This window comes from Bactrocera dorsalis, chromosome 3 (assembly GCF_023373825.1).
Source record: "Bactrocera dorsalis isolate Fly_Bdor chromosome 3, ASM2337382v1, whole genome shotgun sequence".
NCBI classification, from domain to species: domain Eukaryota; kingdom Metazoa; phylum Arthropoda; class Insecta; order Diptera; family Tephritidae; genus Bactrocera; species Bactrocera dorsalis.
Genome location: NC_064305.1, coordinates 61,028,703 through 61,043,102, shown reverse-complemented (window position 1 = coordinate 61,043,102; position 14,400 = coordinate 61,028,703). Strand labels below are relative to the sequence as shown.

Here is a 14,400-nt window from a genome sequence, read left to right as displayed (position 1 = left end):
TGGAACATGTAACTCATACACATACATCAATATGTAAGTAACTAACAACAACAAGTTATAACGCAAGTGTAACTGAATCTATGCGCTGGCATGAATCACCATTTACCGCGGTGGCATGTTTGCAAGTTTTCCTTTTGTCTTTAATTTGAGGCAGCTACCTCACTTTGTTCGCTGGAACTACATACATATGTACTAGACACTGTGGAGAGGGGCGAGGGCGTCATCGTTGCCATGACGTGCAACCACTTTGCTTGGCGTTGCGTAACGACGGTCTAGTGCAGATGACGCCTGTCATCATCACCCCCACCAACACCTGCATATTGTTGTGCCACCATCACCAAGGTGTCTACCACACGCTCGTGCCACTCTGTGTTGTCGTAACGCTGCTTTGGTTCGTTCCGTCTGCTTAGACAGTTTTGTTGCTCTTTTTTCTTTGATTCTTGCTTTCTGGTTGCTGAGCCGCAACAGCTAGTTTATAATTCTCGGGTTTATTTCTGTCAGGTTGCATTTCCTCAATTTGGTTGTTAATATATTGCATATATACAGATATATATGTATATATATATATATATCTATTATATACTATATATTTCTCCTTATATTTATGCTTATAGCGCTCGATTATGTTTTTATTGTTGCGCTCCACTTGGCCGGCAATGCGCTTTTTGCGCCCCATAAGTATGTGTTTGTGCAATAAAAGGCGATCAAACAGCCCACAGTGCCTCACAGTGGTACAATTTGAGTTGTATTTTCTCAGAAATAAATTAGAATTTGTATCAGGATAACAGGCAGGATAACAGCTTACAAGATCATCAAAAGTGAAAAAAAAAAATGTGTTTTTGTTAAAACCTTAACTTATAACTTGGACGAAGGAAAAAAAGCTGAAAATTGAATTTTTGACAGAAATTAAAAAAAAAAGTGAAAATTTTGCGTCACTTTTTTTGAAATGGTTGTAATCGAAGAAAAATCCTTCGACCAAGTCTTTAAGAATTGTATCTCAAAGACCTGTGTAAAATTTCATGAAGATCTTTCTAGTAGTTCTCGAGAAATCTTGCCAACCGACTTCAAAAACACAGTTTCAAGTAAAACGCGTTTAAGACGGCGCATTTAGCCTCGCTAGCACCGAGCGCACAAGTTCTCAAGGCTGTATCTCGGACTCTATTATTTGGACCAACTTGAAAATGTAGGACAGTATTCTAGAGGTGTTGTAAAATTTAATAAGACGGTGAAAAAAAACGATTTTTTGAAACCCGTAAACCCATGTAACCCCCTAACTTAGGGTTTACGTAAACTTGTCTAATTCTGGTCTTCCATATCTACATTTGTTACGGTGAATTCCTTCAAAAAGTTATAGAAATTGTGGTTGAAATTTGTTATGATATTGAAAGAGAGGAAGCGAGATTAGACTCACGTAAAAATATCACTTTTTTTTCAAGAACGCTCTGAGTAGAGGTCGCTAGAGCAGCATTATGCTTAGCAACAAACAAGATTGAAAAAATCCATCCAAAACATTTCTTTAAAATTTTTAGATATGTGTTAACTCGAGCCTTTTGTCATTATAACGACCAAAAATTTTTTTTTATCCATTTATTTTTCTTCAAAAAACCAAATCTAGAAATTCATATGTATATAAGTGTATCTTTTGGACATTAGGTCTGATTCCTTCATGAAGCAATGTCACTGGTAATACTTCTATTTGTTCAAAATGAGTGCTAACAATGATTTATATTGAAAAATGCCAAAATCTATATTTTTTTACAAAAATAAAAATTAAAATTTTCCAAATTTACCACTGTTCGCTGCTGAGTTCGTTAAGCAGTCACTTAACGAACCATTCAACCCAGCCGTCGAAGCAGCCGAGCCCAGCGCACCGCTGCCAAAAGTGCTTGGTAAACAAGTAATCAAACAGTCGGTGTTGGCTGTTACACGCCTACAACATTTCAATTCGAAAAAAAATTCATATAAAAAATTGTATGCTATATTTTCATCGCTTCCTTAAAATAAAAGAATTAACGCAGTATCGGAAAGGTAAACAAATTTTCATTGTTATTTTGCCCGAGCATTTTGTGTAACAATCGCGGTTGTATTTGTAAGTTTACATTGACCGTTATTGTTAGTCGATTTGGCCACTTTTAATAGCTCGAGCCGTAAATTTACTTATTCTTTAATGTTACGCACATATACATACATATGTACATATATTTACACAGTTTAATTTAATGTTTGCTATTTCCCAGCCTATGGACATTCGCGTGCCGGAAATCGTGTACAAAATTCGTGACTCCAAAAGAAAAAACAAGTGGGCAATTCTGCCTTTTATGGGACTTCAGCTTTATGCCCTATATGTGTATGTTATCTATGTATATGTAATATTGTAAATATTTATTAAAAATGTCATAACAAATTGATATCGTTAAAGAAGGCGCGTTTTTTTAGTAACGCACGTGTCGTGGGAGCGGCGGCCAAATATTGACCGGCCGACCAATCATTTTAGTCTGTTTTATAGTGTGGGAAAATATTGTATATGTATGTATGTATGTACATGGCTAATAATTTTAGTATGTTATTGGCTTATTATAACAAAAATTTTTCAACTTAGTCAACACCCAGTTGAATATGAGAGTTTTAGACAAAGTTTCTAGTCAATTTTCGAAAAGACTTTTGTCACAATCGGTTATAGCCGAGTTTACAATAGCGCACCAGCTGTTTGGAGACAAATTCCAAGTGCAGTCAGGTCCTTCTCTACCTGGTCTTTCGGACGTTGTGGAGGTCTTCCTCTTCCTCTGCATCCTCCGGGGGCTATTGCGTCAAATACTTTAAGGGCTGGAGTGTTTTCATCCATACTAGCGTCGCTGGAAGAGTTATTTTGTGATGGATTTCGAGGCTGAATTTGTAGTTGCTGTTAATGCTGATTCCAAGATAGACGAAATTATCTACGACTTCGAAGTTATAACAGGGGCGCCAAGTCGGGAGTACGACGATTGCACCCGTTAACTGGAGATATCTCGCCTTGTCCTCGTTCACAACCAAACCCATACCCTTCGCTTTCTTATCCAGTCAGGATAAACCAGAACTAACTGCGCGGTTGTTAAGGCCAAGAATATCAGTATGCCAGCAGCTGCGCACTCTTCTAGAAGACCTACCTTCTCTATTCAGTTCTGCAGCTGGAATTATTTTCTCCAACTGTAAATTGAAGAAGTCACACGATATGGAATCGCCTTGTCTGTAAACTCGTTTGGTATCGAACAGCTCAGAGAGGTCCTTCCCGATCCTAACGACGCTTTTGGTAGTGTTCAACGCCAGTTTACACAGCCATATTAGTTTTGCGGGAACATAGAGGTATAAAGACAGTTCCTTTTCGTACTGTCAAAAGCAGCTTTAAAATCGACGGTGATCCTCTTTTCACGCCTCTTTTGCAAGATTTGGCGCAGGGTGAATATCTGGTCAGTTGTTGATTTTCAAGACCTAAAGCCACATCGATAAGATCCAATCAGTTTGTTGACGGTGAGCTTTAATCTTTCATTTATTATGCTCGATAGAACCTTATATGCGATGTTGAGGTGGCTTGTCCCACAGTAGTTGGCGCAGTTTGTGGGGTCTCTCTTTTTGTGGATTAGCAGAGCACACATAAATTCCAATCGTCCGGCATGCTTTCGTCCGACCATATTCTACAAAGAAGCTGATGCAGGCTCCTTATCAGTTCTTCGCTGCCGTGTTTGAATAGCTCGATCAGCGATCTTGTCGCTTTGTTGTTCTTCAGACGGGTAATTGCTATTCGAACTTCTTCATGGTCGGGCAATGGAACGTCCGCTCCACCGTCATCGATTAGGAAATCGCGTTCACCATCATGAATAGGTATCATGTTTTCACTTCTATTCTAGAGGCTGGAGAAGTGTTCCCTCCATTATTTTAGTATGCTCTATTTTGTTTACCTTTGACTTAACTTACTTTTAATTGATTTAACGTAATTTGTTTAACCCAATTTCACTATAATTTTTTTCAACATAACCTATCATTCGATAATCAAAAAGCTTTTCTTTCAATAAATCAAACTTTTATTATTTCAAAAAAGTTCTTTGTTTCCGAGTCATAATTATTTTAAGCCACTTACGCAAAATTATACGGAAAAATTTGAAACAACACTTCACTTTGTAATCACACGCATAAGCAGACACACACATACGCACAATATCATATTAAAGTTGGAACTCATGTACGGTAATCAAAATCGGTTTGAAGAAAAGCATGAATTGAGCTTATCACTTAAAACCGCAGCACACTAACATACACACAATGTACTTGGTTTGGTAGGTTTACTTTGTGCGCACAAATGTAAGCTCTGTACAATATGCGCATATGCAAATAGTGAACATTGAACTCCTTTTAGGTTTTGTTGAATTTCACTAACAGAAACAACAAGCATGCCATTTATTTCTGCTTCCGTTGAAAGCGGTCCGTTTGTCTTGCTACTTCGTCGGCGTCCGTATCGCCGTCGTTGAAGTCAGAATTTATTATCGCCTCTGAATGACGCTGGGCTCGCTGGCCGACTTGTGGGTCGCTAAATATTCGCACTTGCTCAGCACAGTTACAAAGTACTCTTAAAGTAAAGCGTCGAAAGTGTGAGCATAAATTACAGAAAATGCGAATAAATGCAAATACGCTGCATAAAGATCGGCAATGAACCAAATAAAGCGCTTAAAATAATTTTAAAGAATATATTTGTATTTATAAATGAAAAACAAAATAAAAATGCAGAATTTCATAAATATTTAACAGAAATTTTTTTTTTACAATTTAATGAACTTTATTGTTTAACTTTGAATATGTTACTTTTCCCTTAAACATTTTCCTATAACATTTATGGTCGGTTAAAAATCCAGCTCCGTTCGGGTTACGTGCATCCGACTGTTGTTGGAACGGTTTCACAATGTTCTCTTTGACGGTTTCAAAACTCAAGGATCAAAAAATTAATAGAAATATAGCAAAAATGAGGAACTACTTATCAAAAATATTCGAAATATGTAGGTCAATATCTTTAACTAATCTCCGAATATGAGCTTATTCAATTTTGCAATTGACCTTTTGTCGTGGTCTTTAACATGGAATCCATTGATTCCATGTACATATTTACCGCAACAGATCATTTCCGTTACTAACTGATCAGTCTGATGGCGTCACAGGCTCGCAAAATGGGGCTGACAGATCGAGAAGACTTCAGAAAATATTTATGTATAGCAAGGCGCCAGGGACACAATGAAGCATCTTGCAAGATTGCGCTGTAAGGCATCCTAAAGTATGACTACTCCTCATGGACCTAGCAACTGAACTCCATCTGGTCTATGCCTGGCTTATTGGCCTACCAGATTAACCTAACCTAAATCTTGTTGACTTTAGCCTTGATATATGTACTTACATGTATATATCGGTCAATATTTAGGTTTTCTAATTAAGATTATTCACTTAACGGAATGTCAAAACTTGGTAAGATCGGTCTAGTTTCCATTAGTCCTCATATGCTGAATATACTGCTAACCCTTAGTCCGATTATTTGAAAATAGGTGCATATGCATGTTGCTGAAAATACAATAAGTGCAAAGGATATTTATTAACGGTTTTTTATTTGAACCGAAATATTTCATTAAAATTTTTTGGCGAAATCTCGAAATATTTCATGCACCTGACGGATATGCGGGTATTTAATATTTGATTCCCACCGAGCCTGGTCGCTACTTACGGCGTACTATATAATGATTAATTGAATTAATTTTCTATTTAATTTCACAAAATTATTATTTATATGTACTTATATATGTACATATGTATATACTTATATTTTATTAATCTTGATTCCGCTCATTCAATGCAAAAAATTCTTCGTTTCTGTTCATAACTAAATTAAATTTTTTCTCTCTTTTTACAGATATCACTTTACGCCTGAGTGACTTCATTGTACACGTGATTGCATCAGACACAAAGGAGACCCTTTCCCACCCTGCCTAAAGTGTGAAACTCAACGTCGTGTGTAAAACTGTGCGCATATAACAACAGCCACCCATTGCCTACATTGCGGAGCTTCCGCATGCATTTCCCCACACCCCACATGCCATGATGCGTTACTCGGAAATCTCCAGAGAATTATCGACGGATAGTTTGCGTTACGTTGAAGTAAGTAGTAACTGCTAAGCCATTTTTATAGACTTTCGCACTTGTTATTGTAAAAATACCTACTTACGTTCACATTTATCCTCGCAGCTGGGCGAGGAGTATATCTATAAGAATTTACGTGAAGATTCGCCGCGCAGTGACACTCATTCCAATGCTAGCAGCGGTTGCATGGCACCACCAACATACACCGCCAACCATCATCACCAACACCTTAAACAGCAAGAACAGCAACAGTACCAACAACAACAATTGAATTCACAACAGGAGCAACAGCCACAGCATCACCACGCCGACTACACTAATTCGATGAGCAATTGCGGCCAACAACACTCAGCCGGCTTACGCAATTCCAAACGTTATTCGTGTGGGCGTAACGGTAGTCATGATGGCGCCGCAACCATTTCCTACATGCGTCCACGCAAGGATAGTACACGCTCAACGCAGAGTTGTCAATTCGATGCCGAGCAGTTGACGCAAGCAATCGCCAGCAAGACAATGCATGTGAAAAGTAGTCGTCGCAAGAATTCCATCGGCTGCCTGAATTCGTTGTCCTCATCGCCGGGCTCGCCGGGTTGCTACTACTGTGTTGGGTAAGTGGCTGCTCATGTAATAAGCTCGTGTGTCATATGTGCAATGTGTCAGCTTGTAAGTTTATTTGTCTAATCATAATGTTTTTTATACTCGCTCACAGCACCGCACCACCGCCCGGCAAAAGTCAAAGTCTGCCCGCACGTTCGTCTATGAACAATTTGGATGCGGTCATTTTGAATGCGCTACGCGTGCCGGCTGATGAGTTGGCCAATCAGATTACGCTCTTGGATTTTCCCATCTTCGCTGCCATACAACCGGACGAGCTGACCAGTTGCGCTTGGACGAAGAAGGACAAACACGTCGTCACACCGAATATTGTTGCATTTACGAAACGTTTCAATCACACCAGCTTTTGGACTGTGCAGGAGATATTGAGTGGCGAACAGCCAAAGCAACGTGCCGAAATACTGACACACTTCATTAAGGTGAGGAAAAGTTCGGTTAAATAGGGTTTATTTGGAGGTACTAGTGAGGTTAATTAATTATTGTGATTATTAAAGCATTAAGCTACATACTATATGTGAGGTTAGGTGCCTATTAAATTTGGTAATAGTATTTTCTGTTAAACAATTGGAAGCATTTCGTCACTTGGAATGCAAAATAACGTAACAACATTTTCGGAAATTTACAGTGGCATGAATGAAACACGAAATAAATGGGGCATGAGTGAAAAAAAATTTTAATATTGGTTAAAGCTGGTTTATATCTGAGCGCAGAACCTGAAAATGTTGAACATATATAATATTATGTATGTATGTATGTAATTTGAAGTAATGAAGCGTAATCAATAAGACACTCAATTTCGAGTTTTTTATACTATATAAATTTTAGGTACCAGAAAAAAATTAAGTTCTAGTTTACCAATTTTTGATATTTTGTCGACGAGGTGGAATCTTCGTTCCAACGACATATTGTTTTCATAGTAGCCAAAGCTTTCACTTAATACTACTGGGGTCCTTGGCTGGACTTAATCCCGGTGTCTTCTATGCAGTACAGTCTAACTGATTACTACTTAAATAAAATTCAGTTCCGATTCGTTGCTGCTGTAGAAAACTTAGTTACTAAAATTAAATTACTTATTATTAACAATAAAAATAATTTTCAAATATTTTTATAAAATTTTATATTAATGACTTAATTTATTTCTACAAACTCCGCTTTCCAACAGGTGTCCAAAAAACTGCACGAACTGAACAATCTGCATTCGCTGTTCGCCATCATTTCCGCCATGCAAAGTGCCAGCATTTTCCGTTTGAAAAAGACTTGGGCTTGCCTCTCCAAAAAGGATCGGCAAGCATTTGAACGACTAAGCGATATATTCAGCGATCAAAATAATTGGGAGAATTTACGTGCCTATTTGGAGAGTCTACGCCTACCATGCATACCCTATTTGGGTTTATTCCTGACCGATCTAATTTATATTGATTTGGCACATCCACATAAGGGTGGACTCGAACCCGAACAGCGCCGCAATAAAATGAATAATATTTTGCGCGTCATTGCCAATTATCAACAGTCAGACTACACGCATATAATGCCAATTGAGGCAACACAAAAGTATTTGACATCCATACGCTATATTGAAGAGTTGCAGAACATCTTCGAAGAGGATCAATACAAGTGAGTTTATTATTATTATTTATTTCGTTCGCTATTCATAATATAATAATAATTTTTTATTTGCAGAAAATCTCTAAAACTGGAGCCCGCCTCACCGTCCGGTCCGAGTTCATCGTCTTGCAGCTCAAAGGAATCTTTCAATATAGACGCTATCACACCGGCACTAGCTTGCTTGAATCTCTCACCCGCCAAAACGATCGGTTCCATGCGCATCGCCAACAGTAGCGGCACTAAATTCATACCCGGCCATCGCAAATGTCGCAGCCTGGGCACGAAGTAAGTTCTAAAGCGCACACTAGAGGCGTCTCAGTAGCGTCGCTCGTCTCACATTAATTGGCTACTTAACAATTGCTATACTAACATTTGCCTTTAATAAATTAAAAGTACTTTGTATTTGTATTTATATAACACTTGTAATTTTTCAATTTGTGTTTTTTGTATTTCTTTGAAATGCCTTCTCACTAACATCTGTCACCTGCAACGCAAACGACACACCCATCATGCAATCTTTCTTACTTCCTTACTCTCTCTCTCTCTCTGTATCTGTGTACTTAACTAACTCACCACATCATGCAATTGGATGTACATACAAACATACTTTACATTATACGTCGCGTGCGTCGGCCAAACAAATATGCAAACGAAATTCTACAACGATTGTGTGCTGCCAAAACAAAAACAATTTGCGTTAATTCATTATTATTATTTTGTATGACATTGTCATGTGTGCTGGCAGATTTCGCAGCACGAGCTTGCCGCGAAATTTCTATCACAAATGCCAGTGCTCCATTCTGATGATCGCACCCGGTATTGGCACCATTTCGAATAAGCGTTGTAGATGTAGTCGGTGAGTTCAAATTGATACATAACATTTTGTTCGTATTCCAAATTACAATACCATTTTGCTTTTTGTGCTCTAATTTCACTTTTACATAATTAATTATTGTTGCTTGTTTAATGTCTGCGCCTTTTTTGCATTGCTTAAAGATTTAACTCATTCGTTGCAAAGCTTTGAAATATTGAATTGTTTCGCTTCGTTAACCTTATTATTGTTTTATAATTATTGCATTTTCAAGCAGTTTCTGGTATTAGTAACCCAATTCTCTTATGAGAAAGAAGCAAAAGTATATTCGCTAAAAATTAATTTCAGCCATACTTTCCGAGTTCGACGAGGTTCGAAAAACTACTTCAAACATAATATTGCAAGAAGAAATACTGTGGTATCGGGTATCTACAAACGGTTTTAAAGAAATTAATAACAAAATAAATCATATAGCACAGGGTTAACAAATTTTTCATTAAAAATTAAATTTTTACTTTTTAATCCAAAATATTTTGCAATCGCGTTGAATTGTTAATTGTAAAACAAATCCTCCACATAACTACTTGATCAATTCATAGTTTCACATAATGGACAACTATTGTCGATTTCGCAAGGGACCCTTTGATGGCTATAAATTATATATATTATCCGTAAATAAACATGACCGCCATGAGCTGTTAAAATCACGTCATACCTATTAGTAATTGGCATTGGAGTTGTTCTCACTATGTGTTCCAAATTGCCCAAGTTAATAAATTTTCATAAAAAACTTTTAAGCCGCTGCTACAACAAAGCAAGCTATTACAGCCGTAGTTGGTTAAAGGTGCACGAAGAAGTTTTTATTCATCATAATTTTAAAGGGATCTCTCATCTTAGTCGGCTATTTTGACATAAATAGTCAATCAATTCATAGTATGAGGTTATTCACTACAAGTATTCGTTTTGAAAATGTATCCTTAGACAGCCACAAGTTATTTCTCCGACAACTGCCACAAAATCGAAGACCATTACAGGCGTATTCATAACTTACATATGTGTTTTGCAAAGGTACTTCTTTCTGTAAATATCTTTCATGTAAATAAATAAATTCAGAGAAATAATTTAGTTTAATTATCTGGCTTATTATATTATATATTCCCTAATAACGCCATTTATCGTACTTCTCGCACCGAAATGGACATTTTTGAAAGAGAAAATGTTTTTCGTTATCGTAATAAGTGCTATTATTTTGACACCAATAAACATCTTCAAAAATGTCTAAAACAAATTTTTCGTTTTGTTGTTATAATTAAGTAAGAAAGTCTGACAAGGCAAAGCATTTCTTCACTTACTTAAGTTATTTAAATAAACTTTTTTATTTCGGAAATCCCTGCATGATATATTTTTTTTATAGGGTATTGGTAAATTATGTTGTCTGTCTTAAAAATATACAAATACTTTTACTTTTATGCTTATACCGCTTTTGGCTTATTATTCAGTCAGCTAATAAAGCTAATGTTTTAGATTACCCAATCAATGCAAACCTTCAAAATACAATAATACGCCCCTGGGAACCTAGTTTGACGAATTTTGAAGATGTATACATATTTTTAGATAAATGCTTTCACCAAGTTCTATTTAGTTTTTTAGTATTTGATATTATTTATCAATACTCGTATTTCACTTTCACATTTCTAGGACGATTAGAAACGAACTCATTGTTTTTGCATTAAATTGAAGGTTGCTATAGTTAGAAATATACGATTTAGGCCAAATATGTGCCGTTTTGTTTGATGAGTAGTTGCTATTTTCAAGGTGATTTTAATATGCTACTCTCCAAAAAATCCTCAGCTCTATTGTCAAAAAATTGTGACAATCGATTTTCACAAGCTTCTCTTGAGGCGAATTTTTCACCAACAAAAACATTCGGCATAGACAGGAAGAGTTAGCAATCACTTGGTGCTAGGTTCGGGCTGTAAGACAGATGCATAAGAACGTACCAAGTAAGTGTAAGGAACTGCTGGCTAATCATTCTTGATGTATGTGACTTGACATTGTTGTGGTGTAGCACAATTCCTTTGTCCTTTGTTGAAGCTGGTCGCTTCTGGTCGATTGCTTCCTTCAGACAGTCCAATTGTTGACAGTACAGGTCTGAGTGAGGAGCTTGGCCAGTAGTAGCTAATATTAGATGATTCCCTGTCACTTCTATTAAATATAAAATCAAACCTTCCTGACCTGACATGCCACCGTTTGCGCCGCCTAACCGCAAATCAACCGCAACTGTGCTTGCTTAACGTTGTCGTAAGTGACATTCTTTTTCTCCTACAGTAACTATTCGCTTCAGAAATTGATCGATTTTGTTGACACTCAATTATATCGTTTAAAAAAATAGAATTAACAGGCTTCTCTGTTATAGTAGAATTATAATATTATTCATTTCAAATTAATTTTGGTTGTAACTTGCCGTTGTACGTATACTCAGTTTGAATCGCTGTATACTTTAGTTTCGGTTAAAACGTTGTACAAAAACAAGTTTAATTTATTTCTAAATTTTGAAAACATGTTTCCACAACAAACTAATCACTTCTTCCTTCCACTACCATTTTCAGCATTTTTGGCAAAATCACACATTCGCATAACGACAGCGCCAACTATGGCAATCCCACGCTAATGCTCGGCTACGGTGACGAACACTATCTGCACGACTACAGTGTGCTCAGCCATCAGCAAGCGCGCCATCTACTGGACGATTCAGTGCTTGAGCAAAGCAGTAATATGTTGAGTAGCGGCGATGCCACTTCAAATGATAGCGTTGAAGGCGCACTTTGCCACAACAGTGATTTGGAGCTCATCTATGCGCCCACGCTCGATCCGGAAAATTGTGTGCAAGGTTGCGTGCGTCGCAAGACGGTGCAAAAGGAGGGCCGTAAACCCGCTGTGGCCTCTTGGCAACGCTATTGGCTACAGATTTGGGCCAATTCGCTGGTGTACTTTCCGCCCAAATCATTCAAAGGCAGCGAACGTAGCGACTTTAAGCGCGAACCGTGCAAAGTGTGTCCGCTCGAGGGCTGGTTCGCACAAGTCGTCGATAATACAAAGCATAAAAACTCATTTGAGCTTTATCATCGCACATTGGGCACAATCTACAAGTTTCGCACAGATAGCGCGCAGGCGACACAGCTTTGGACCGCCTCCATTTGCAAGGTGGCCATGCAACGCAGCGCACCCAAACCGCTGCCCATCAATTTGATGTCGTTTGAGTGATTTCATATGCCAGACGAACGGGGGTGTGACATGCTAGTGTCGGGGTGTTTGATTGTGCTAAAATGAAATTACAGCAAATGCAACGGGTAGCGGTTACTTCTAAATGTTACAACGCCGGCGACGCGCTTCAATGGATTTCCAATTGCTCTGGAATCGTGTTCAGCATGAAATCCCCGCTCTATATACTGTGCTTGGTGTAGCTTAGTTTACATACTCAACGCTTGTTTAATGTTTGTTGCTTTCATTTAACTTGTCTACAAATCACTCGAAACATAGCAGAAACAGCGAGCCTCATATGAAAGTAGGTGAGCAGACAGCACATCATTTTACAAACGAGAATTAATCCTTTAAAGACTGATACTTGTCCGCATAAGTGGATGTAACGAACTCAATGGAGACTCAGTGGAAACTCAACCGAAACTCTTTATGGAACAAAACGAAAGCAACTTTCTTATTGTATGATTACTTTAATTTTTTTTCTTGCTAAGAATTTCTGAAATTGTTTACTCGAAATTTTCATAAAACAATTTTGTAAGGCATTTTAACTGTTCCTCACACATACATTTGTACTTATTTAATAAAGCAAGTGCTTGCTAATGGTACGGAGAGAAAGGTCAGTTAAGTGTTGTTTGAAATTAGTATTTTTGAAAGTAAACATTTCACAGAGAAAAAAACTTATGTAAATCTACAACTAATATGCGCAGTACAATTTGAGCTAATGTGAGATTAAAAATATTTGTTTTTTAAGAACAATAATTGTAGCTGAAAAATTATAGAATAGTATAAATTCAAAAATTGCAGTATATGGTTACCGGAAATAGCGCTAAACTCGAATTTGAAAAATTTTCGTGTTCAAACATTCGCAAACTGCCTTAAAACATTTTGTTGCCTTAAATTAATGTCTATATTACTAATGTTTTTTGCGAGAAAGAGTTGAATGTGAATTTGTACTTTGGCGTTTTTGCTTTTGACCATTGAATCAAACTTAAAACAATACGCGGTTTATTTAAAAAGCTACTAAATCTAAATATAGTGAAGTTTTTGTGAACCTGTATATGTTATATGTAGTTTTGAAAAGATTTTGTAACTTTTTGTCATACAAGGACATCCACTAGAATTATAATAGTTATATGCAGATTGAAACTTAAGGCCTGTGGTAACCCAATTTACATTTTTTATAAGAACTTTCTTTTTTTATTTATTTTTGGCTCGAAAAACTTATTTTTGTTTTTGTTATTTTTTTGTTTTGTTTCCTTAAATATTTGCGTTGCTTTTAAAACTTAATTGAATTAGATTGAAATAAATTCTCTTGAAGTAGCCATTAGTTGCAATTGAAAAATCTATAAGAAACCTATTTTCCACTTAAGGAATGACTATCTTGACATTGCCCACACCACATACATAGCTTATAAATTAAAAAAAAAAATACGCCATTAACACAATCTCTGTTACTTTTCCAACAACAGCGTAAAATATGTTTAAAAAAACTCGAAAAAATTTGGAGCAAATGTATTGCATACAGAATTATTATAATTCAAACTGTATTTTTAATTTTTTAGCAGCATTTTCCTAAAATTTAACACCGCTCTTTTTCTCTCTCCGTTATTCAGTTAAAATGCCCAGTAAAATACATGTTTTATGTAGTTATTAATATGCTTACGATTAACCTAAAATTAGTATTACAATTAATTAAATTACGATTTACTGTTAGTTCATACAACGACTTAAGATTTATCATCATACTTTGCCTTAGCGCTTTGCGAATACTCTCTTTTACATACATACATACTGTATAAGTATATTCTGTAAGCGTTTCATGTACTATGTACCACAAATGTAGCTGTTAATTACTCCTATGTATTAGTTTTATATGCAAAAATCTAATTGTTAGTTGCTTAGTTATAATACGCTCATGTTATACATTACATACATATTTAATATAAAAAGGATTAGTGTAC

General features: G+C 36.6%; 1 protein-coding gene across 4 annotated transcripts in view; it reads left to right on the top strand.

The window, feature by feature from the left end:
* LOC105222418 (ras-specific guanine nucleotide-releasing factor RalGPS1) overlaps positions 1 to 13,842 on the top strand; it is a 51,701-nt gene extending 37,859 nt beyond the window's left edge. For 3 of the 4 annotated variants that reach the window (XM_049453952.1, XM_049453954.1, XM_049453955.1), the window contains exons 2-8: positions 5,921 to 6,165; positions 6,253 to 6,755; positions 6,857 to 7,181; positions 7,925 to 8,376; positions 8,443 to 8,652; positions 9,113 to 9,223; positions 11,788 to 13,842. In XM_049453952.1, the coding sequence (XP_049309909.1) occupies positions 6,106 to 6,165; positions 6,253 to 6,755; positions 6,857 to 7,181; positions 7,925 to 8,376; positions 8,443 to 8,652; positions 9,113 to 9,223; positions 11,788 to 12,442 (2,316 nt within the window). In that variant the 5' untranslated portion in view covers positions 5,921 to 6,105 and the 3' untranslated portion in view covers positions 12,443 to 13,842. The remainder of the gene's footprint in view (positions 1 to 5,920; positions 6,166 to 6,252; positions 6,756 to 6,856; positions 7,182 to 7,924; positions 8,377 to 8,442; positions 8,653 to 9,112; positions 9,224 to 11,787) is intronic. The other variant, XM_049453956.1, reaches the window with a different exon arrangement.
* The last annotated feature ends 558 nt before the right edge of the window (positions 13,843 to 14,400 follow it).